We start from the raw sequence: 21,993 nt of genomic DNA on the forward strand, positions 1-21,993 counted from the left end.
CGGGCATGGTGGCTCACACCTGTAATCCCAGCACTTTGGGAGGCTGAGGCAGGCAGATCACTTGAGGTCAGGAGTTCAAGACCAGCCTGGCCAACATGGTGAAACCCAGTCTCTACTGAAAATACAAAAAATTAGCTGGGCATAGTGGTGTGTGCCTGTAATCTCTGCTACTCGGGAGGCTCAGGCGGGAGAATCACTTGAGCCTGAGAGGCGGAGGTTGCAGTGAGCCGAGATCGCGACACTGCACTCCAGCCTGGGTAACGGTGAAACTCAGTCTCAAAAACAAACAAACAAAAAAAGTAGAATGTAAGCTCCTGAAGGCAGAATTTCATTGCTTGTCTGCTTTTCTCTTTTGTTTCCTGCTCTGCCCCAGGACCTAGAATGATGCCTGGCACATAGTAGATGGCCATTAAATAGCTACTGGATGAATGAACCTCTTTTTCTCTCTGTATGTCTCTCTCACTCTTGGTCTCTACCACCTTATTGACTGGTTTCTGACACTGTCCTACGTGCTGGGAATGCCAAAATGAATAAGACATAATGCTCAGCCAATGTATGTTGAATGAATGCATTGATTTGAATCACTTGGGGGCAGGTTCCAGGCTCCCCTCTAGAAATCAGCTTTGGATTTAAGGACTCCTCTGAGAAAATTTGCCTGGCAGATTTGCCTTTCTCCAGAGGGCTGGCTCTAAGGAAGGCCCTAGAGGAGCCTGCACCCTGCCCCTACAAGGGAGCATAGTAAGCCGCCCCAGGGGACCTTACTCGCTGCCCCTCTGCCCCCAGCGCAAGGCCATCGAGCGGTTCTGCAGCGAGGTGAAGCGGCTGTGCCACGCCGAGCGCAGGAAGGACTTTGTCTCTGAGGCCTACCTCCTGACCCTGGGCAAGTTCATCAACATGTTTGCTGTCCTAGATGAGCTAAAGAACATGAAGTGCAGCGTCAAGAATGACCACTCTGCCTACAAAAGGTCAGGGCAACCTCCCCTTCTCCCTTTCCCCAGCGGGGCCCCTCCTCCAGGGCTGCCTGCCAAGTGGAGGAAGAGGATGGAGCCCCTCTCACCTGCTCTTTCTTTGGTACCAAACTAGCCATCTCCCAAACACAGCAGGGCTCGGCCTGATTCAATGTGGTTTGAGGAACAGGGCATAGAGCTGGGCCTTGGAAGAACTTAATCTTTGAAGAGTTTTATGTCTCAAGATAGAATCAAATCCTCATTCCCCCATCTGTGGAGCAGCAGCATTTTACGTTGCCCCATGTAATATGGAACCAGTAAGATCATCACAGAATGGTTACATTAGTCATTTTCTGCAAGTATCATAAAGCCAATTCAAACAGTGTATGTAGAAGAAGGAAATGAATTGGCTCACAGAAAGTCCAGGCACACCTGCACGCAGGCACTCAGATGATAATGTTAACCTGGGTGCCTCCAGCTCTCAGCTCGACCTCCTCCTCTACATTGGCTTCATTCTCAGGTCCGTGGAGTCTTCCAGCAGCTTTCCTCAGGCCAGTGCAGCAACCCCAGCTTCTAAGGAAGGACGGGATGCTGCTTCTTCCAAATTAGTATTTGGAACTCTGAATATCCTCCCAGGGAGGATTGCCTTTGATTCAGCTTGAGTCATATGCTAAACCTCCTGTCAGTCACTGGAGGTGTAGAGGTGGGGATACGCTGATGGGATGGTTGCTCGCCTTTGGAGTTCAGGGTCTCTGCCAGCTCTTAAAAAGATTAGCCAGGAGAGGTGTCTCACACCTGTAATCCTAGTGCTTTGGGAGGCCACGGCAGGCCCATCACTTAAGCCCAGGAGTTCGAGACCAGCCTGGGAAACATAGTGAGACCCCATCTCTCTTTTTTAATTAAAACAAACAAACAAAAAGGACTGAAAGTGGGGGAGGAGTCATTCCAGAAACCAGTATACAGCCACCCAGAAGTCTCTTGAGAAGGATTTGCTGTGCCTCTGATAAAGGCATCTTCTTGGGCTGCAAGGTAACCAGAGAAAACAGACTGATTCTCACAAGTTTACCTTCCTGAGTCAGCTGTGACATCTGGTGCTGTCCAGCAGGCAGGGCCCCGTCTCAAGGCTGACTTAGAAGTTGACAACTTTACAAAGTTTTTTTGTTTTGTTTTGTTTTTTTGAGATGGAGTCTCGCTCTGTCACCCAGGCTGGAGTGCAGTGTGCAATCGCAACCTCTGTCTGTCAGGTTCAAGCGATTCTTCTGCCTCAGCCTCCAGAGTAGCTAGGACTACAGGCGCCCGCCACCGTGCCTGGCTAAGTTCTGTATTTTTAGTAGAGACAAGGTTTCACCATATTGGCCAGGCTGGTCTTGAACTCCTGACCTTGTGATCCGCCTGCCTTGGCCTCCCAAAGTGCTTTTTATGGGTAGCTTATTGTATAATATCTTCTACCAAATTTTCCCCAGCTGCAGCCAGACTGCTTCTGTCATGGCCGCAAATGAGATTCTCTGCAGCCCAGCTAGGTCATGAGCAAGACGGGGTGTCTTGTCTGTTTTCACAGTTCGTGATGACACAGGTGGCACCATCTCCAGGTTAGGCTGGGAAGTCAGGCAGCCGCACCTTTCTCCCATCAAGTCCTGCTTGTGTTCCCTGTGCCCGTCATCCCATCACCTGCAATTCTGTGAGGTTCCATAGACTTCTGTTTTCTATACAGTGCTTTGCTTTGGAAATGTTGAAGTTTTCCTGTAAATAATGGAATACACAACAAGTGCATTCTAGCATCCTACCTGCGCTGCTTCTCCGTAACTTACCATGCAGCCTCACTGGAGGTCACAGGAGGGTACAAGGATATCATTTTACTCCCTGTTTCACCACTCCTGGCTGGTTGATGGGATGCTAGTTCCCCTTAAACTATCTGAGATTTCAGAGATTTTTAGTACATTCCCGCCTTTTAATTTAAGGGGTCCTTATTACAAGGGTGTAGACAGCCCCAAAGCAAATGACTTCAGAACACACTGTTTCGACGTTAGCATTGCCTGGGATATTCAGAGCTCTTTAACTTCCAAGATGGTGTCACTCTGGGTTAGGTGGGCATGGGAGCCCGTGAGGCATGGTTTAGGCTGTTGTGCCTGGACAGTCCTCTCTGCAGCGCCCACTATCTATGTTTCAGGGCGGCACAGTTCCTGCGGAAGATGGCGGATCCCCAGTCTATCCAGGAGTCGCAGAACCTTTCCATGTTCCTGGCCAACCACAACAGGATCACCCAGGTGAGGGCAGACTCCTTGTTAGGCCTGACCTGGTGTCTCGGGGTTACGGGCAGGCATGTAGAGGTTGGGTGGACCACGAGCCCAAGCAGACAAGCTCGGTCTGCAGCTTCCGTCTCCGCTGCCCTCCGTGAGAGTGAAATGCAGCTGAGGACTTAAATCTCTCCTCCCAACCCCAGGTGGCCCATTCACCCTCTCCAGTTGTCATTCTCGTGAAGCCCTCTCAGCCAGTGCTCTGACCCTGCATCAGGGTTGAGAACGTGGGGTCTGGAGTTAGGCAGCCTTGTTTTCTAATCCTAGACCACCACTGACCCACTCTGTAAGACCTGGGGCCAATCTAAGCCTCAGTTTCCTCTTCTGTAAAATGGGTCTGTTATTTTGAGAATATTATGAGAACCCAGCTCATAGGACTGTTGTGAGAAATAAATGATACCAGTATATGAAAAGTCCTTAGCATGCAGATCCTGACAGATGTTCAGGGCCTAGGAAGACATAGTTGTTATTGCTACCACTGGTTTGCCAGGGCACTCCCCTCAGCTGCCATTTTCCCATTTTGCCCAACATAAGCAAGACAAGCATCACTTGTCTTGCTTTCTGTCACTTCAGCCTAAACAGGCTCTAGCAAGAATGTCTGCAGGACTCAGGACAAAACTGAGGGGATCCTCCATCTTCCAAGGGTATTCACGCTCAAATCCATATCACAGAGGCCCTTGGGTTGACAGGGCCCTCGCCACTCTTTGTTAACTGCAGAAAGCTGTTCAGTCACTGAGGCCTCAGGTTTTCTTTCTCTTGCCTGTGGGAAGTACCAGCAGTGTCCTCCTCTGCATACCCTGCAGGGTCCTGGTTGGTCCCTTTGGAGAGAAAGGGCCTGGAGTGGGGACCTCAGACCCTTCTCCAATAGATGTTTTTCTACTGCTGTGTCCTGCCGGGAGGGAGACACCTGCCCCACTCCCCACCACCAGCTCTCCTCCCCCGGGTGGGGTTTTGCTGCCATTGTCTGAGAAGACATCCTAGATAAACCCACGTCCTCCAAGCTGAGCTGAAATGACAAGAAGCCTATTGCTGTAAAACTGAGCTGCTTTTTAGCTCAGGCCAGGAAAGCACTTTCTAACCATCAGAAATGCCGGGGAATTAAATAGGGGGATGAGTTCCTTGCCATGGGAGGTGTGCAGGAGTACTGTGGGGACATCAAGGAGAGGATTCAGGCATCAGGTGCCAGCTGGCATGCAGGCTGCCCTCCCTGGAGCTGTGATTCCTGGCCATCAGTGGGGACCACACCTGCCAGCTGTGGGCCTTCTGCAGGGGTGCAGGTGAGGGCACAGGATACATGCGCTGCCTAACCTGAGGGTGGCGCTGCTGTTCAGTGTCTCCACCAGCAACTGGAAGTGATCCCAGGCTATGAGGAGCTGCTGGCTGACATTGTCAATATCTGCGTGGATTACTACGAGAACAAGATGTACCTGACCCCTAGTGAGAAACACATGCTCCTCAAGGTAAAACGCCCTTGAGGCCACACCCATGGGGCCTGGGCTTACCCTCTCACCTTCTTCTTATTAAAAATCCTTTTTAAAAAACAATGTTTCTTTTTTTCTTAAACATTGATACAGATCTTACTGCACAGAATGGTTTGTAACTTGTTCCTTTCCTATAGTATAATATACCATAGTCACCTTTCCAGATGTCATTAAGGCTATTTCTACAATGTTATGTTTAATGACTGCCAAGTATTCCATTGTTTTGGAACATTGTCCTGTAACATATCCCCTGTGGTTGGATATTTGTTTGCTAAACTTCATTGAACACCCTTGTAGCAGTTTTTGTGCACATCTTTTTGTCGAGCCCAACTTCCTAGAAGAGGATTTGCTGGCTCAAAGGGAAAAACAGAATAAACCTTTTTTTTATTATTATTTCAATAGTTTTTGGGGACCAGGTGTTTTTTTGTTGCATGGAAAAGTTCTTTGCTGGTAATTTCTGAGATTTTGGTGCACCTGTCTCACAAGCAGTGTACGCTGTACCCAAAGTATAGTCCCTCACCCACCTCCCTGCCTTGTCCCCAATTCTCCAAAGTCTATTATATCATTCTTATGCCTAGGCACCCTCGTAGCTTAGCTCCCACTCATAAATGAGAACATACAACATTCTGTTTTTTCGTTCCTGCGTTACTTAACTTAGAATAATAGCCTCCAACTCCATCCAGGTTGCTGTGAATGCCATTATTTTGTTCCTTTTTATGGCTTAGTAGTATTTCCTGATGTGTATATAGAACACATTTTCTTTATCTGCTTGTTGGTTGATGGGCATTTAGGTTGGTTCTATATTTTTGCAATTGTGAATTGTGCTGCTATAAACATGTGCGCAAGTGTCTTTTTCATACAATAACTTCTTTTCCTCTGGATAGACACCCAGTAGTAGGATTGCTGGATCAAATGGTAATTCTGCTTTTAGTTCTTTAAGGAATCTCCATACTAGAAAACAAAATAAATCTTCAAGCTTTTGCTACATTTTGCCAAAGTGATCACAATTGTTTCATCAGTTTACACGTTTCATTCCAGAATTGTCATATTTATTGTTTTGAAAAATCTGGAATATACAGCAAAGCATAAAAAAAAATTAAATCTCTCACAATCTCTTCACCAAGAATTAACACTTTTAGCATTTTCTTTTCCAAGGTGGAGTCTCATTCTGTCTCTCAGGCTGGAGTGCAGTGGCACAGTCGTGGTTCACTGCAGCCTCTAACTCCCAGGCTCGAGCGATCCTCCCACCTGAGCTTCCTGAGTAGCTGGGACTATAGGCACATGCCACCTCACTCAGCTATTTTTTTAAAACAATTTTTTGTAGAATCAAGGTCTTCCTATGTTGGCCAGGCTGGTCTTGAACTCCTGGGCTCAAGCAATCTGCCCGCCTCAGCCTCCAAAAGTGCTGGGATTCCGTGCATGACCCACTGCGCCTGGCCTACTTTCAGCACTTTTATATATGTCCTTCTAAGTTTTTTGCTATGCTTATATATTTTCAAAATTTGCAATCTGCATGACCATGTATCCATTTTATCTCATGTGGCTAAATTTATTTGGCGATGTTATGCTGCTGTGAAATAATGTGATTTCCATGAGCCTTCCTTAGCCATTATTCCATTGTTAGCTTAGGTTGTCTCTAACTGATACCTCACAATTGTAGCACTGACGTGAACAGCCTTTTCCCATTCTTTATACACGCTGCAGAGCCCCTTTTGATTCTGTCCCAGATCCTCACTTCTCAACATTCTGGTGGTTTTTCCTTTTTTTCCTCCTTCAGTGTCTCTCCTGCTATTCTGAGAATCCCAGCCCCGTGTTGGTGCTCCTGTCTTACATGTCTTAGTACCTCAGTTAAGTTTGCAGGGCTGGGTGGCTTTGAGACTTGTTCACTCTGGCTTGCTCCCGACCGTCAGAAATCCAGAGAAGCCAGTCACAGTTCACACACCCCTCTCACCCCTGGTGCTCTGCCTGAGCGGTTGCTGTAGACTTTCCACAAGCTAAGTCACTACCTACCAGCCCACCAAGTAGTCTTAATGTGGCTTTCACATTCTCTAGAGTTCCACACCCGGACTTCCCTGCCTTCTTCCCTCTCTGTTCCCCACCCTCTTCAATCTGGCCTTCACATGGTTTTGCCACATGGGTAGTTTGTATTAGTGAACTCAGATGCCACCATCGGGCACTGTCTGCTCTTACGCAGAAAAGGATGAAGTTCATTCTGCAGAACAAAATATACCCACAGAGTGGCTCACGCCTGTAATCCTAGTGCTTTAGGAGGCCAAGGTAGAAGGATCACTTGAGCCCAGGAGTTTGAGACAACACAGTGGAACATGATCTTTATAGACAAATACAAAAATTAGCCAACGGTGACGTGAATCTGTAGTCACAGCTTCTCAGGAGGCTGAGGTAAGAGAATCGCTTGAGCCCAGTAGGTTGAGGCTGCAGTGAGCCGTGATCATATCACTGCACTCCAGCTTGGGCGGCGTGGTGGGGGAACAGAGTGAGACCATCTCAAAAAAAAAAAAAAAAAAAAAGTAAATGCACCCACAGGGGAAGCAACCCTAGCAGTACCCTGCTGCATCCTGTTCATGTCAGATGAGAAATAGAGGCACAGAGAGAAGTGACTTTCTCACGGTCACACAGCTGCTCAGGTCCCCTTCTGCATACATTTTAAAAGGAGCAAAACAAGCCAAGCCAGCATTCAAGAAACTGTTAGAAGGGTTGGAATCAAGAATGTCAACCCACTCAGAGGGCAAATTCAGGAAGATTTTTTTTTTAAATTAAAGTCACCAGCAGCTCTTGGAAATCTTTACATTGTCCTTTCTGTGGAGAAAGAGGTGGATACTTTCACATTCACTACCTGTTCAAGTATTCATCAGATGCCTGTGTTGCGCCACACCCTGGGATACAGCAAGGAGCTAGGAGCAGCCCTTTCTCTCAGAAAGATCTAAATGCGGAAATGTCAACAGATTCTGTTCAGCTCCTGTCTCTGCTGCTTAGCTGTGTGGCCTTAGTGAGCTGTCTAACCTCCTTGTGTCTCTGATTCCTCATCTGTAGAACAAGGTTATTGCCGAGAACTTGACTTGAGAAAATAATGCTTATTAATGCTCTGAGCACAGACTCAGGCCCATAGTAAGGGCTGAAGAAGTAGCTGCCATAGTAATACACTAAATTTCTGGTTGAAATTAGACTTCTATTTCCTGCCTTTATTTGAAGATGCATAGGTGTTTATAATATAATGTGCGTCTCTACCGGGTGTGGGTGTGTGTGTGGGGGTGTGTGTGTGTGTGTGTGTGTGTGTGTAGGACATATACAGACTTACATTTTTGTTTTTAAACTTTTCCAGCAGATGTGATTAGTTTCTATGCTGTGCCTCCTTCTCATTCTAGGTGATGGGCTTTGGCCTCTACCTAATGGATGGAAATGTCAGTAACATTTACAAACTGGATGCCAAGAAGAGAATTAATCTTAGCAAAATTGATAAATTCTTTAAGGTCAGCAACTGGGGCTGGGGCTGGGCAGAGGGCTGAGGTTACCAGAGCTCAGATGTCTTTGGGGGAAAGGGATGAAATGAGCCAGGAAACTGTCAGTTTTTTTTAATTGAGCTGTGGCTCCAAAGATCCCAAGAGTAGGAAGAGGGAGAGAATAGAACAGCAGGGCCTCCAGCTGCCATCGATGGAGGCATTTATGCCCTAGAAGGCTGTTGCATGAAAGCCACACATAGTTCCAAGTTTCAGGATTCAGCTGGGATTTGGCTAGGAGGAGGCCCTATGCTTCTTTTTGAATGCTGCTTTTTTTTTTTTTTTTCTGAAGTCCCTTGTCACTTAAAGAGGTGCATCCCAGAAGACAGCACCTGCTCTAATTTCCAGTATAAATCAGAGCTCGCAGAAGTAGAATGATTAAAGACTGGATTTTAAATTGGTTGACATTTGTAAAATCACAGGCTCTCACCTGGTACACCAGGGGCCACCTCAGCTTGCCCTTACCTCTGGAGAGAATGCCTCAGCAACATCCGTCATCTACTCACTCTATTTCAGTGCCTCTGAGAGTTGATCTTTTGGCTCCAGATCTTTAAAAATTTGCAGTTAAACTAAGCCTCTTAGAATTTTGCGGAGGAATCTTACACTTTGGAATTAACTTCCCATGTTCTCAATTTATTCTAGCATTGGGCACTGTGGGCTTGGAGCAAGCCTGAGAGGTCAGACGTGGGAAAGCCCAGATTAATATTCACAGCAAAATTCCTTAGTGGTGTGACATGCAGGGCACTAGATTGGGCCTGAGTCCCACTGACTCTTCAAGGTTAAGGAAAAGGAACATAAGTCACTAAGAGGAATCCTGTGCCTTGGCTTTGCTTGTTTTCAAGGGTGGAACTTTTACTTTTCTCTAGAGTTGCCTCAAATGAAAATAGGGCTCATTTTGGGAGACCCTTGCAAAATCTTTCCTAAGTCAGCATGAATGAGATGAGGGTCAAAGAAAGAGAATACAACCCTTCCCTTGGCAGGCCTGGGTATAAGTCTGGCTCTGCCACTTAATAGGTGGATGACTTTGGGAAAGTCGCTAAATCTTTTTTGACTCTGAAACTGAGTTCCAAGTCTGGAAAATGTGAATACCAAGGGTATGGGCTCTGTAGGGTTGCCTGGAGGATTCAGTGGGGTTACAATAGATGACTCAGAGCCCTGGGTTGTATAATCCTGGCTTCTTGACTTCTAGCTGGTTGACTTTGTGAAAAATCACTTAAGCTGTTTAAGCTTCGGTTTCTTCTCTGAAATGGGAAAGATAATAGTACAGGCTTCACAGCGCTCTTGTATGGCTTGAGATACTGTTTTTAAAGTGCTTGTCGTAGTACCTAGTGCGTGAGAAGCACACGATAAATACCAGCCTCCCTGCCATTTGCCTTGGTTTTTGGTCTGGAGTTGTCTGCCCTCTGATGTTAGGTATTACTATGATTTTAATTGCTCTGAAAGTACAGACTTTCTCAGGAAGACTAACAGCACTCAGACACCTGCTTCTAGCCCAGAATTCATAGCAGCAAGGATGCTTTAAGCCAGGGAAGATTGGAGCAGAAAGGACCCTGCACTGGACAGCCGTCCATCCAGTCCTTGGCCTTCACCCATGCTGTTGGCTGAGTGACCTTGGACAAGTCACTTTGCCTCTCTGGGCTCCATTGCCTAGAACATAGAGTTGGTTGGAGGTAGGGGAGGACCTGTACACGACTAGGGTTCCTTTTGGCTTCAGAGTCACATGGTAGCATCATTGGAAGCAGAAACTAGGGGTCGGCCCCCAGGCATACACAGAGGCGTGCCTCCCCCGGTGGGGTGGCAGCGAAGGCGGCCGCCCCAGCCCCTCCTCAGCATCTCACGAGCTGTGTTTGCTTCCTTTGCAGCAGCTGCAGGTGGTGCCCCTTTTCGGCGACATGCAGATAGAGCTGGCCAGATACATTAAGACCAGTGCTCACTATGAAGAGAACAAGTCCAAGTGAGTGCCTGCCGTAATGTCTCTCGGCTCCCGCAAGGATGCCCAGCCCGGGCAGGGAGCCGAGGGGCCACTTCAGCCCCTCCTCCCTCCCCAGAGTCCTGGGCAGGTGGATTCCATCAGAATACAGGCGCCGGCCGGAGGGGAGCCGCGAGGGTGCTCTGAGCCCTTTTGTATCCGCCCTTTGCTGCCAGGTTCAAAAGGGCTCAGAGCACAGCCACGCCCCTTGTCCAGCCCAGCAGTGACTCGCACGTCCTTGCAGCAGGACAGCAGGAGTCCACCTCCTCCTCTGGAGGAGTGGCCAGCCCTCAGTGGTCTGGTGAGGAGAGGTGGCGTTGTTCCTCCTCATGCTGATTCTCTCAGGTTACATGACCGTGTGCTAAGTCCATCGTGGAGTCGTGAATTGGATGGGCAGCCTCACCTTCAGCCACTTGATAAACCACAATTCTAGGTCATCTGTGCAAAGGCCTGGGGTGTCAGTGCCTCACTGAAATTGGGGGGCTCCAACCTCGGCTGCCCCTTTGGTCTCTGAGGCTGTTAGGGAGGTTCCTTCTATGTGCTTCTCACCCAGAGTTGTGGCTTTTCCACACAGAGGGGAACCAGCTGTCCTTTAGTCGAGGGTGAGTGTATTGGCATCTTAAAAAGATAGAAATGGAGTGTCCTTGAACTGCATCTGCCTGGAGCCTCTGCAAATGAGTGTCCGAAGGAAGCTCGCGTAGTCGCTTCATCACCCTCTGGCTGCCAGCGCGTGAGGGGGTTTGCAGGAAAAGCAGGGAATGGAGAATGCTGAACTCATTCCTCAGCCCCCTGCCTGACTTCCCGACCCGCTGAAGCTGGCTGGGAGCAGAGGCTGGGGGAGTGACGGGGGCGGGGTGTGAGGGGCCGGGCGCTCCCCTCTCCACAGGTAACTCTCTGAGTGATACTGAAGGGAGGCCTGAGGAAGGCTGTCACTGTTCTGCTGTTCTTATGAGGGGTATGTCAGGGCTCCTTCTGAAATACTAAATTCTCCCTAGAATCTTTTTTCTGCCTTGTCTGGTGCTTGTGCTTCGTCTGTCTGCTGGGTCACCAGCACCTGAGGGTAGAAGAGGGGGTGGTGGTTTTTCTCTTGGGCATGGAGAGTGAAGATGTTCATTCATTCATTTCCTCTCTGACTTAGGATGGTTTTCCTAATGACATCTTTTCACAAGGAGTGGAAAAGAGGCAGAGGGAAGGAGGAAAGAGAGTGGAGAGAGAAGGAGAGAAGGGGGCGAAAGGTAGAGGGGGTGGGTGGAGGGAGGGGCCACCCCCATGTCTCAGAGTGACCCTGGCTTCCCCCACCACATGTGCTTCCATGTTGCCAGGGCACTGTTGGAAAAGAGGCACAGTCACATTCAGATTTCCGCAATCTCAGCCCAAAGGCCCCCCAAAGCCAGCTTCAGCTGCAGAGTGTGCTGTCAGAGTGGGTAGGCTGGTTTTGGAGGTTGCCCACCTTGCTTTTTCTGTGCTTGGATTCCACCCCTTTGTAGCCCTAGAGACGCTGTCTTCCCTCCCTTCTCACATTACTGGTAAGTATTATGGACCAGGTATCTGGAAAGGCCTGCAGTTGGGTCCTAGATGAGGCTAGCCCCAAGGAGGAGGAGGAGGAGGAGGAAGGACTGTTCCACTAGGCCTGAAGCTCCCACAGTGTTGGACTTAGCAGGCTCTCTTGCTGAGGCGGCTGGGATACCATGTGGTGTTACCCAGGGGAGTTGGCCATGTGGGCTGAGCACCAGGAGCAGCTAATGCCTGTCCCACCCAGGCACCTGAGGCTGGGACCCTCTCCGACCCCGTAATTTTCTACCCAGGTGGACGTGTACCCAGAGCAGCATCAGCCCCCAGTACAATATCTGTGAGCAGATGGTTCAGATCCGGGATGACCACATCCGCTTCATCTCCGAGCTTGCTCGCTACAGCAACAGTGAGGTGAGCACACAGGCTGCTGGGAAGCAGGCCCATGGGCCCAGGGCCAGAAGGGGTAAGGAGCAGCCAGGAAAGAACGTGGATCCACGGAACACTGGAGAGTAGGAGGGAGGGAGGCAGGAGGGTAAAGTGGCCAACAGCAGGGGTTTTAGAGCCAAGCAGACTGGGGTGAATTCCAGTGGTGCTGCTGCCCTTTGCAAGTTATTCAACATCTCTCTGCTTCAGTTTCCTCATCTGTGAAATGAAGGTGATAACAGTATCTATCCTGAAAGGTTCATTGAGAGGATTAAAAGATATGGCAGATAATAAAGGCATGGTGATGGTTAGTTCTGCCTGTATGTGGTAAGTGATGCAAACCATCGCCACGCTGGATGGCAAGAAAACAGAACACGCATACTCATAACATTACCTAAATGTTTTTAAACTACACAGCAATAAATCATCATTGTAAAAAAATATCACTAATATACTTAAGGGCAGATGAAGGTCATAAAAATCTCCACTAATACCAATAATTACATTTCACTTAATTTTTCCTTTTTTAAAAACTTTTTTTTTTAATGGAGACATGATCAGTGCACAAACCTCAGGAAAGAACACAAATAAGCAAAAGGAGAGAAAATCACATAAAATCCTACCATCCCAGAACCAACGAAGACTGGTATTTGGATGTATATATTCTTCTGGTTCTCATCCCATACATACCCTCCTAACACATGAATATGCTGTTTGAAAAACACTGATCCTGGCTGGGCGCGGTGGCTCAAGCCTGTAATCCCAGCACTTTGGGAGGCCGAGACGGGCGGATCACGAGGTCAGGAGATCGAGACCATCCTGGCTGACACGGTGAAACCCCGTCTCTACTAAAAAATACAAAAAACTAGCCGGGCGAGGTGGCGGGCGCCTGTAGTCCCAGCTACTCGGGAGGCTGAGGCAGGAGAATGGCGTGAACCCGGGAGGCGGAGCTTGCAGTGATCCGAGATCTGGCCACTGTACTCCAGCCTGGGCGGCAGAGTGAGACTCCGTCTCAAAAAAAAAAAAAAGAAAAAAAGAAAAACACTGATCCTGTGACTCAGATTCCTTTATTACATAGCACTCGTGGGTGACTGTGCACTGACCCACGTATGCTCACTGCTTCCACCATGTGGCTAACAGCCGTGGTGAGTCTGCTTTACAAACCCCAACTCAGGAGATGCCTTTGATCACAGAGCAACGTACCTGAAATGGGGACAGTCTGACAAATGCAAGGAGTTGTGGCCATTAGACCATGACTTGTAGTCATTAGACTTGTGGCCCACAGGGACCAAGGTCAAGCCCAGACCTTTAGCTTTCTAAACATATGTACCAATCAATTGAACTGAAGTTACAGGAATAACTTATTTTGAGTGCTAGCGCTCTTTAAAAAAATTTTTTTAATATGTTATTTCTTTTTTAAAAATAGAAGCAGGATCTCATTATGTTGCCCGGGCTGGTCTCGTACTCCTGGACTCAAATGATTCTCCTGCCTCAGCCTCCCCAGGTGCTGGGATTATAGGCATGAGCCACTGCCCCCCGCCAGAGCTCTTAATTCCTACTCACATTTTGATGTGGTCTGAGAATGAGTCTGGCCAAAGATGTTTTTTAAAATTATATGCTCTATACATGTTGATTCTCATTATTCACAGGAGTTCTGTAAAGTGGTCATGAACTCTGAAGTAGCAAATACTAAATCATTGCCCCAAGAAGAAATCAGAGTTACAGTTCTGTGAGCCTCTGGTCACAACATTTTCATCAACTGATCGTTATATAACCTTGTTTTATACGTGCTTCTGTTTGAAGACACTTGATGTGATCTCTACTCTTGATTCATTAGCTCATGACCAACAGCACGATAACTCACGCCTGAACAAAGCCGATCTAGAACACGTATTTTTTTTTTCCATAAGGCATGTTACAGCTTTCTTGCACAGAGGAACACTATATAGCGCATTAGCTCTAAGCTTGGGGGCCATTTTAAATTGAGCAGTTGGAGTTAAAAGCACAAAAATACAGAAAACATGGCACTAAGTAGACTTCAAAAAAGACACTTGTTTACTGTATGAGAGCTGAAACAAGGCAGAGTCACTTTGTCCGACTTCAGCTGGGAGTGGGTGTATGTCTGCAAATGACTGAGAAATCACCATGAGTGTTGATTTTGGGGTTACAAATAAATTTTAACCAGTAAGAGAATTCACAAATACAGAATCCGCCAATAAGGAGGACTGGCTGTATATGTATATGTGTGTATGTACATATACACACACACGGAGTAAGTTTGTGCATATGCACATATTCTGTATCATTGTGGAATATTATATAGATGTTTATCCACTGCCTTTCAATCTGTGAGTCATGTCTGATGAGTTGTGAAATCAACTTAGTGTTTGTGATTAGCATTTTTATATAAGTATAGAATAGAAAATCAGAAGGAATCCCATATATTAAGAGTAAGATTGCTTTGTAAAAAATATTGTTGAGGCTCTGTGTGACAGCTCACGTCTGTAATCCCACCACTTTGGGAGGTTGAGGCAGGAGGATTCCTTGAACCCAGGAGACCAGCCTGGGCAACACAGTGAGACCCTGTCTCTAAAAGAAAAAAAAAAGAAAAAAAATTGTTGCATACCTATATTTAATATCTGTATGTAGATATATGTTCATGAGTTACCATATAGTGTGCACTTCCTACAGTGAATGCGGTCAGAGTTTGAAAATTGCTGCCCTGTAATACTCCAGGGTGGTTATGAGTGGGGCTCTGGCGTCACCACCTGAACCCAAACCTTCAGTGATTTATAAACCACATGGCCTTCAGCAAGACACTTGTCTGAGCCTCAGTTTATCTGTCAAGGGGATGTAATAATAGCACTTCCCTGCAGTGTTCTTGGGGGAATCAATGAGATAACATATAAAAGTGTCAGGCACATAGACCGTGAGTATGACACTTGATGCTCCCCAGGTGGTGACGGGCTCAGGGCTGGACAGCCAGAAGTCAGACGAGGAGTATCGCGAGCTCTTTGACTTAGCCCTGCGGGGTCTGCAGCTTCTATCCAAGTGGAGCGCCCACGTCATGGAGGTGGTAGGTGTCTCCGGGTAGAGGGCCTCACACTGACCTCTCTTTCTTTGGAATCTGCCTCCATCTCCCCCTAGCGCTGTCTTTTTAACAGATTTATGGAGTTATAATTCACATGCCGTACCATTTACCCATTTAAAGTGTAAGTTCGTCGGTTTTTAGTATATCCACAGAGTTGTATAGCCACAGTCAAATTTAGAACATTTTCATCATTTCAAAAAGAAGCCTTGTGTTATATCCCCTCCCATCTCCCTAGCCCTGAGCAATCTGCTTTCTACCTCTATAGGTTTCCCTATTCTGGATGTTTCACATAAATAAAATCATATGATATGTGGCTTTTTGTGTCAGGCTTCTTTTATTTTGCATACTTTCAAGGTTTTTCATGTTGTAGCATGAATTAGTACTTTATTCCTTTTTTTCAGCTGAATAATATTCCATTGCATGGATCCTCCACATTCTGTTTGTCCGTTCATCAGTTGATGGACATTTGGTTTGTTTCCACTCTCCCCAGTACTCTTGGAAGCTGGTTCATCCCACAGACAAGTTCTGCAACAAGGACTGTCCTGGCACTGCAGAAGAATATGAGAGAGCCACGCGCTACAATTACACCAGTGAGGAAAAATTTGCCTTCGTTGAGGTAGGTGAGACTCCCTGCATCTCCCTCTGTCCCTGAGGCTGTAGCTCATGGTGGTTCCTGCGTAGTTCTGAGCAAGAAAACAACATTGGTTGCCCCAATTTGCATGCTCTTCCCTGTCCTCCCATCTAAATTAATTTGTCAGAAGTTATTCTGTTACTCAGAATTGATTAGAAACTCATTCTGTTCTTAAAAATCCAAAGAAAAACATCCATTCCACTGGAAAAATGGGCACAAAGAAACCAACAGAAGAAACAAACACAAATGGCTAAAAGAGGTATGAAAAATGCCCAAAGTTATCAGTGGTCAAAGAGCTACAGATTGGAATAAGATGGGATACAGTGTTTACCATCAGGATAGCAGAGATTTGACAGCTGGGTGATGCCTGTTGCAAGTTAAATTGCAGGAAATAGACATTCTCATGTCTTTAGTGGTCAGTCTACATTTTATAGGCTTTCTATGAGAGCAATCTGATTATATGTACTCTCGTTTTTAATGTGCATACCCTTTGGCCAAGTTCTTCTTCTGGGAATATATCCCAAGGAAATAAGCCAACTGTGCAGAGATATATGTACATGGATATTTATCACAGTGTTGTTTATAATACCGAAATATATGGAACAACTTAAATGTTCTTCAATATGGAACCAGGTAAATAAGTTAAGACTCAGGTATATCGTTGCATACTGTGCAGTCTCTAAAAAAGATATACCATGGCTCACGCCTGTAATCCCAGCACTTTGGGAGGCTAAGATGGGTCGATCAGTTGAGGTCAGGAGTTCAAGACCAGCGTGACCAACATGGTGAAACCCCATCTCTACTGAAAATACAAAAACAATTTAGCCAGGCGTAGTGGTACACACCTGTAATCCCAGCTACTCGGGAGGCTGAGGCAGGGGAATCACTTGAACCCGGGAGGTGGAAGCTGTAGTGAGCCAAGATTGTGCCACTGCACTCCAGCCTTGGCGACAGAGTGAGACTCTGTCTCAAAAAAATTAAAAAGTAAAAAAGATATACCTACGTGGAAGGCTACGCTCAGCATATTGTTAAGTTAAAAAAGAAATAGTTAAAGAACAGCATGTCTGTAGTTTTCATGCATACAGGGAAAAAGCAGAAATATATCTAGAAATAAAGATGCATATACACATAAATGTGGATATTTTTAAGTATGTAAAGAAATATGTAATATATCTAAATACATATTATCAACATATAAAAAATAAAACTCCAAATATAGACATTTAGACCAAAAACAGAACAACATATAAAATGATTCCACTTATACCAAAATATAATATACTTTTATATATTTGTGGAAAACTGAGGGACATAAATATTTATGATGTATACCAAACCATGAACAGTAGTAATTTCTGGAAACAGGACTGTCTGATTTATACCTTTTTGTATTGTATTTTGTTTGATTACAAAATGATGTTTCTATTTGGGAGGAAAACTCCTTTACACTAGGTTGTGAGTGACAGCTATTTCTTTGAGGACCATTTGAAACCTACAGGAGACGAATCTAGAAATCAGAGACCTGGATCCCAGCCCTGGGCCCTCTGGTCACTTCAGCTCTCAGAGCCTCAGATTCCTTATCTGTAAAATGGAGCTAATCATTTCTCCCCTGCCCCATCCCAGGGTTATTATGGAGAATCAAACAATAATTGTCAAGTAAGATAATGAATGTAGATGAGCTCTGAAAACTTACAGGGTCATACAAATGTAAGAGGTTAGAGTCATTGTCTCTCCAAGTTCACTTTAAAGGACTGAGGCTCAGTGGCATAATTTCAGAAAGGAGAAAAATCATAATCACACTTTACATTGTCCTAAGTGGCCCCAGACCCCTTGGCACTTCCATTACTAACTGGCAACCTGGAAGAAAGTTTTGCAGTCATCTCTACAAAGTCATCCTGAAGCCTATTTAAAGTGAGACAGTCAGAGGGTAAATGCAACTTTATAAAACTATTTTTGCACTTATGTCCTTAATAAAAGGGATGCATATGCACTGTAAGTGATTTAGAAGATGCTACCCCAACCCCACTTCTACCTTCACCTTCCCACAACCTCATATCATCATCCAAGCACAACCACCAAGAACATGTCACTCGATTTCCTTCTAGTCATTACTGTGCTATACATTGAGAGGTTTTATCATTTTTATCTCATTAATAAAAACATGTTTAAAAAAATAAAAAAGAAAAATAGTTCAGTGTGGCCTTTAAAAATAAAACAAAGTGAGAGTAGTAACCTGCCTGCACCATGCCTTTCCAATCTGAGTCCCCAAATAGGAAACACCATTCAACTTGTTAAGCGATTCCTTGTAGTATTTGTCTCCCTAGTTCTAACGAGACTATTTCTTGGTTTTTCAATTTATGACATTTCGTATTGATTTTCTACTTTGGGAAATGAGGATATAGCTATCTCCTTCCTACCTCCCGTCCCTGCAACACACCTGGTTTCCTTCCCCCATCTTCCCATCTTGGTAATTTTACACTTTTTGGTAAAAATCAATAGTTACCTTATTATTAGTATAACCAAGTAACTATTGTCCATCACTGAGCCACATGATCTAATGTGAATACCTTTATTTTCTTGCACAACTTTTTGTTCTTCATAGAATTAGCAATACTTTATTTTTTGTTTTGTTTTCTATGAGTCTATCAAAAAGGCAACACCAAACATACCAACAAAATGTAAAACTCCTTACAAAATAGTCCATCACCGTCATCATTTGATGAGTTTTGATATTATTCTTTTTTTCTTGGAGCCATTCTTCCACAAGCCCTTTTCTTTCCAGTCTGCATGGGTTTGTCTCTAGACCAGCCCAGCCACTGATCGAAGAGTCTCCTCATTATGTATTATCTTGAGAATTCTCTTTACCTCTGTCCTGTCTTGGATCCCATTCATATATCTTCCTCTGTGAAGTATTGAGATCTTTTGCCCATTTTTTAAAAGTCGGGTTTCTGTCTTCTTATTACTGAATTGTGAGAATTTGTTCCATATTTTAGATTACAAGTCTTTAGTCAAATATATGTCGCAAATAATTTTTCTCATCAGTGACTTTGCCTTTTCATTTTTGTAAGGGTGCCTTTTGAAGAGCAGCTGTTTTACATTTTGATGAAGTCCAGTTTATCAGTTATTTGGTGGTTTGTGATTTGGGGGTTTCAGCTAAGAAATCTTTGCCTTGTCTAGAGTTGCAAAGATTTTTCCCTTAGATGCAACAGGCCTGCCCACTCCTCTGTGTTTGGAGTTAGTCTGAGACATCTTCATTATCTACTCCTTCCTTTGTCCTGATGTCTCCTAGTTACATCTGTAGCCAGGAGCCCAGATTCTGTTATGATCTAACAGTCCTCTAATGCTTCTTTCCCATTATTTCTCTGCACCAAAACTTATCGCCAACAAAATTGTTGTACTGTTGGTGCCACTGAAAACCATCACCTCCTGAGTTGTTTTCATACCAGTTCTATCTAAAAATGTTCTTTTTCTTCCTTTAAGTTTTAGAGAAAAAAAAACAGGCTTAGGATCTAAGCTCATTCATTCATTTATTTGTTCCTTTTCAACAAAAAATGTGTCTGCCCACCATGAGCCCAGACACTGGCAGTTGGGTGTGCACAGCATAGCTGGGCCCTGTCCTATGTGTTTCCAGTCTGGTGTAGAAGGTGGAACATGCCATTATGGGTGTGATCTGTGTGGCAGTTGTGAGGTGGACGATCTGCCACATGTCTTTGCCTCTGAATTCTGAATCAATTGAGAAATTAATGTTAGAGGCCAGTGGAGTCAAAGGCTCAGACTTACTGCTGGTAAAGCTGAACTAGATAATGTGGTTTTCACCCAACGCCACACCAGTCTTCCTATGCCTCCTACATCTCATTAAACTTGCCACTGGGTAATAGGCAAAGCAGCTGCATAGATACACGCTTCCCTTCCTCGGGGTGGGCAGCGGATGGTCACTGCAAGAAGTGGCCAGAAACCTAGAAGGGAGGCCACATACTTGCAGGCAGGCAGGTCCCAAAAGAGCGAGCCAAGGTCAAGCCAGGCTCCTCTCATCACACACGCCTGAATCCCAATCTCTCCAAACAGATCAGTGAGTTAGGGTAAGGAGAAGGGAAATAGAGGAGTAGAGGCATTCTCCCCCATGACTTCTGCAGGAGAAATTTTGATCTTATAAACTCAAGCAGTAACTGGCCAAATGGTTTTAAAAACAAAGGTTGTAAAAATTCTTTAGAAAATTTTATGTTAAAAAAGTTCTATTTGATGTGGTCTGTGGGTGCCTGGTCTATGGAGGGGCCTTCAAAAGCCAGGGCACTTCTCAAAATGCTCAAATGGTGGCCCACGGGCCAGCTGCCATTTGTCAGCAGCGAGCAACAAAATCAGGAGCTCATGCCAGGATGAAAATCAGTTGCATTGCGAAGAATGCTGTTAGTTGAGCTGACATTTGTGTTTTGTAGCAAGACTTTCTCAATGATTGAAGCTAAGTGCTGATGTACGTACATTCTGGCACATGTCTCCTACCTAGCCATGCACTGGCACTTTGAGTAGCACTGGCCTTACGCCTCTGGATATCATTCCCCGCCTCCCCTGGTGAGGTGATGATGGGTAGTAGAGAGCTGGTGTGCTGGACATGGCGAACCTGACCCTTGGCCTCTTCCTGCCCAGGTGATCGCCATGATCAAAGGCCTGCAGGTGCTCATGGGCAGGATGGAGAGCGTCTTCAACCAGGCCATCAGGAACACCATCTACGCGGCATTGCAGGACTTCGCCCAGGTGACGCTGCGTGAGCCCCTGCGGCAGGCGGTACGGAAGAAGAAGAACGTCCTCATCAGGTGGGTTTTCAGATACCTTCAGGAGCATATCAGACATAAGTATGCCAGATACCCTTCAGAGAGGATGTCCTGGCTCAGCCACTGAACACCCACGGGTTCTTCCAGCAAGCTCTAGAGGGTTCTTTAGGAGTTTGGGCATTTGGGATGAATTAAGCCTTCATCTCTGGAAGTCCATATCCACTGCTATCTAGCTGTGTGAACTTGGTAAAGTTACTGACCTTCTCCAAACCTCAGTTTTCCTCATTTGTAAAATAGGGATTATTATAATCCCCACCTGCTGCCTGTTGGGATGATGAAATGAGATGGTCCACAGATAGACCTAAGCACATGTAGCATGGAGTAGGTATGCAGTACATCTAAGCTATTATGAAAACTAAGCACACACAGATTTCGTAAGACCAATGAGACTCCCCAATAACCAGAAAGGAAAAATAGACATCTTGCCTCACACAAGTTCTGTCTCACTTGATGGGCTCAGAGCTGAGTTCTCAAACATCCCTTGGACATCAGAACCATGTAGGACACTTGTTTAAGCACAGATTCCTGGACCGTACCTTAAATCTGTTAAACCAGAGTTTTGGAATGGGGGCAGAAATGAGCATGCTTTACAAGCACCCCAAGAATTCAAATGTGGGTAGTCCTGGGACACCATGGCCCCTAGACACACAAGCTTGTAGTGCCTTTTTCCCATGGTGAAACCTGGTCTAAGTCTTAGTTCTTCCTTCCCCAGTGTCCTACAGGCAATTCGAAAGACCATCTGTGACTGGGAGGGAGGGCGAGAGCCCCCCAATGACCCATGCTTGAGAGGGGAGAAGGACCCCAAAGGTGGATTTGACATCAAGGTGCCCCGGCGTGCTGTGGGGCCATCCAGCACACAGGTAAGCGGCTCCAGGCACAGGCCAGCTGCGTTGACTCAGAGGCCAGCCCAGCTATGGTAGGTCATCATGGCTGGCCATGGGCAGTGGGACTGGGAGCCATTGGTCAGGAGGGGCAGGGTTGAGTGGCTGCTCTGGTTTTATTCTGCCATATTGTTTTGATATAGGAAGGAGGACCACTGGCTTAAGATTCAGGAGACCTGGATTCTAGTCCTAGATACCTGTGTGACCTCGGGCACGTTACAGATCTCTCTGTGCCTCAGTTGTTTAAACTAGCTAATGGGGATAATACCACATCCACCTTGCCTGGCTATCTTCTAGTCCTATGAAGTATAGATTCCAAAGTGCAGGAGGAGGTTAAAGTGGAATCTATACACATCTATCCTGTCCCTCTTTAATAAGCCCTGGCCCTTTCCCCTAAAAGTTCTGCCTCTGACTTGCTGTGTG

At 45.9% G+C, this 21,993-nt stretch overlaps 1 protein-coding gene across 20 annotated transcripts in view; it reads left to right on the plus strand.

Moving 5' to 3' along the window:
• Positions 1 to 21,993, plus strand: part of CYFIP2 (cytoplasmic FMR1 interacting protein 2) — a 133,283-nt gene that overhangs the window by 34,009 nt on the left and 77,281 nt on the right. For all 20 annotated transcript variants that reach the window (XR_012414313.1, XR_012414314.1, XR_012414315.1 and 17 more), the window contains exons 6-15: positions 784 to 965; positions 3,115 to 3,211; positions 4,573 to 4,701; positions 8,106 to 8,210; positions 10,100 to 10,191; positions 12,012 to 12,129; positions 15,098 to 15,217; positions 15,723 to 15,848; positions 20,505 to 20,671; positions 21,402 to 21,549. Coding sequence is in view for 17 of the 20 variants with exons in the window: in XM_073994657.1 (XP_073850758.1) it covers positions 784 to 965; positions 3,115 to 3,211; positions 4,573 to 4,701; positions 8,106 to 8,210; positions 10,100 to 10,191; positions 12,012 to 12,129; positions 15,098 to 15,217; positions 15,723 to 15,848; positions 20,505 to 20,671; positions 21,402 to 21,549 (1,284 nt within the window). In the remaining 3 variants the exon portion in view is untranslated. The remainder of the gene's footprint in view (positions 1 to 783; positions 966 to 3,114; positions 3,212 to 4,572; positions 4,702 to 8,105; positions 8,211 to 10,099; positions 10,192 to 12,011; positions 12,130 to 15,097; positions 15,218 to 15,722; positions 15,849 to 20,504; positions 20,672 to 21,401; positions 21,550 to 21,993) is intronic.

This window comes from Macaca fascicularis, chromosome 6 (assembly GCF_037993035.2).
Source record: "Macaca fascicularis isolate 582-1 chromosome 6, T2T-MFA8v1.1".
NCBI lineage: Eukaryota > Metazoa > Chordata > Mammalia > Primates > Cercopithecidae > Macaca > Macaca fascicularis.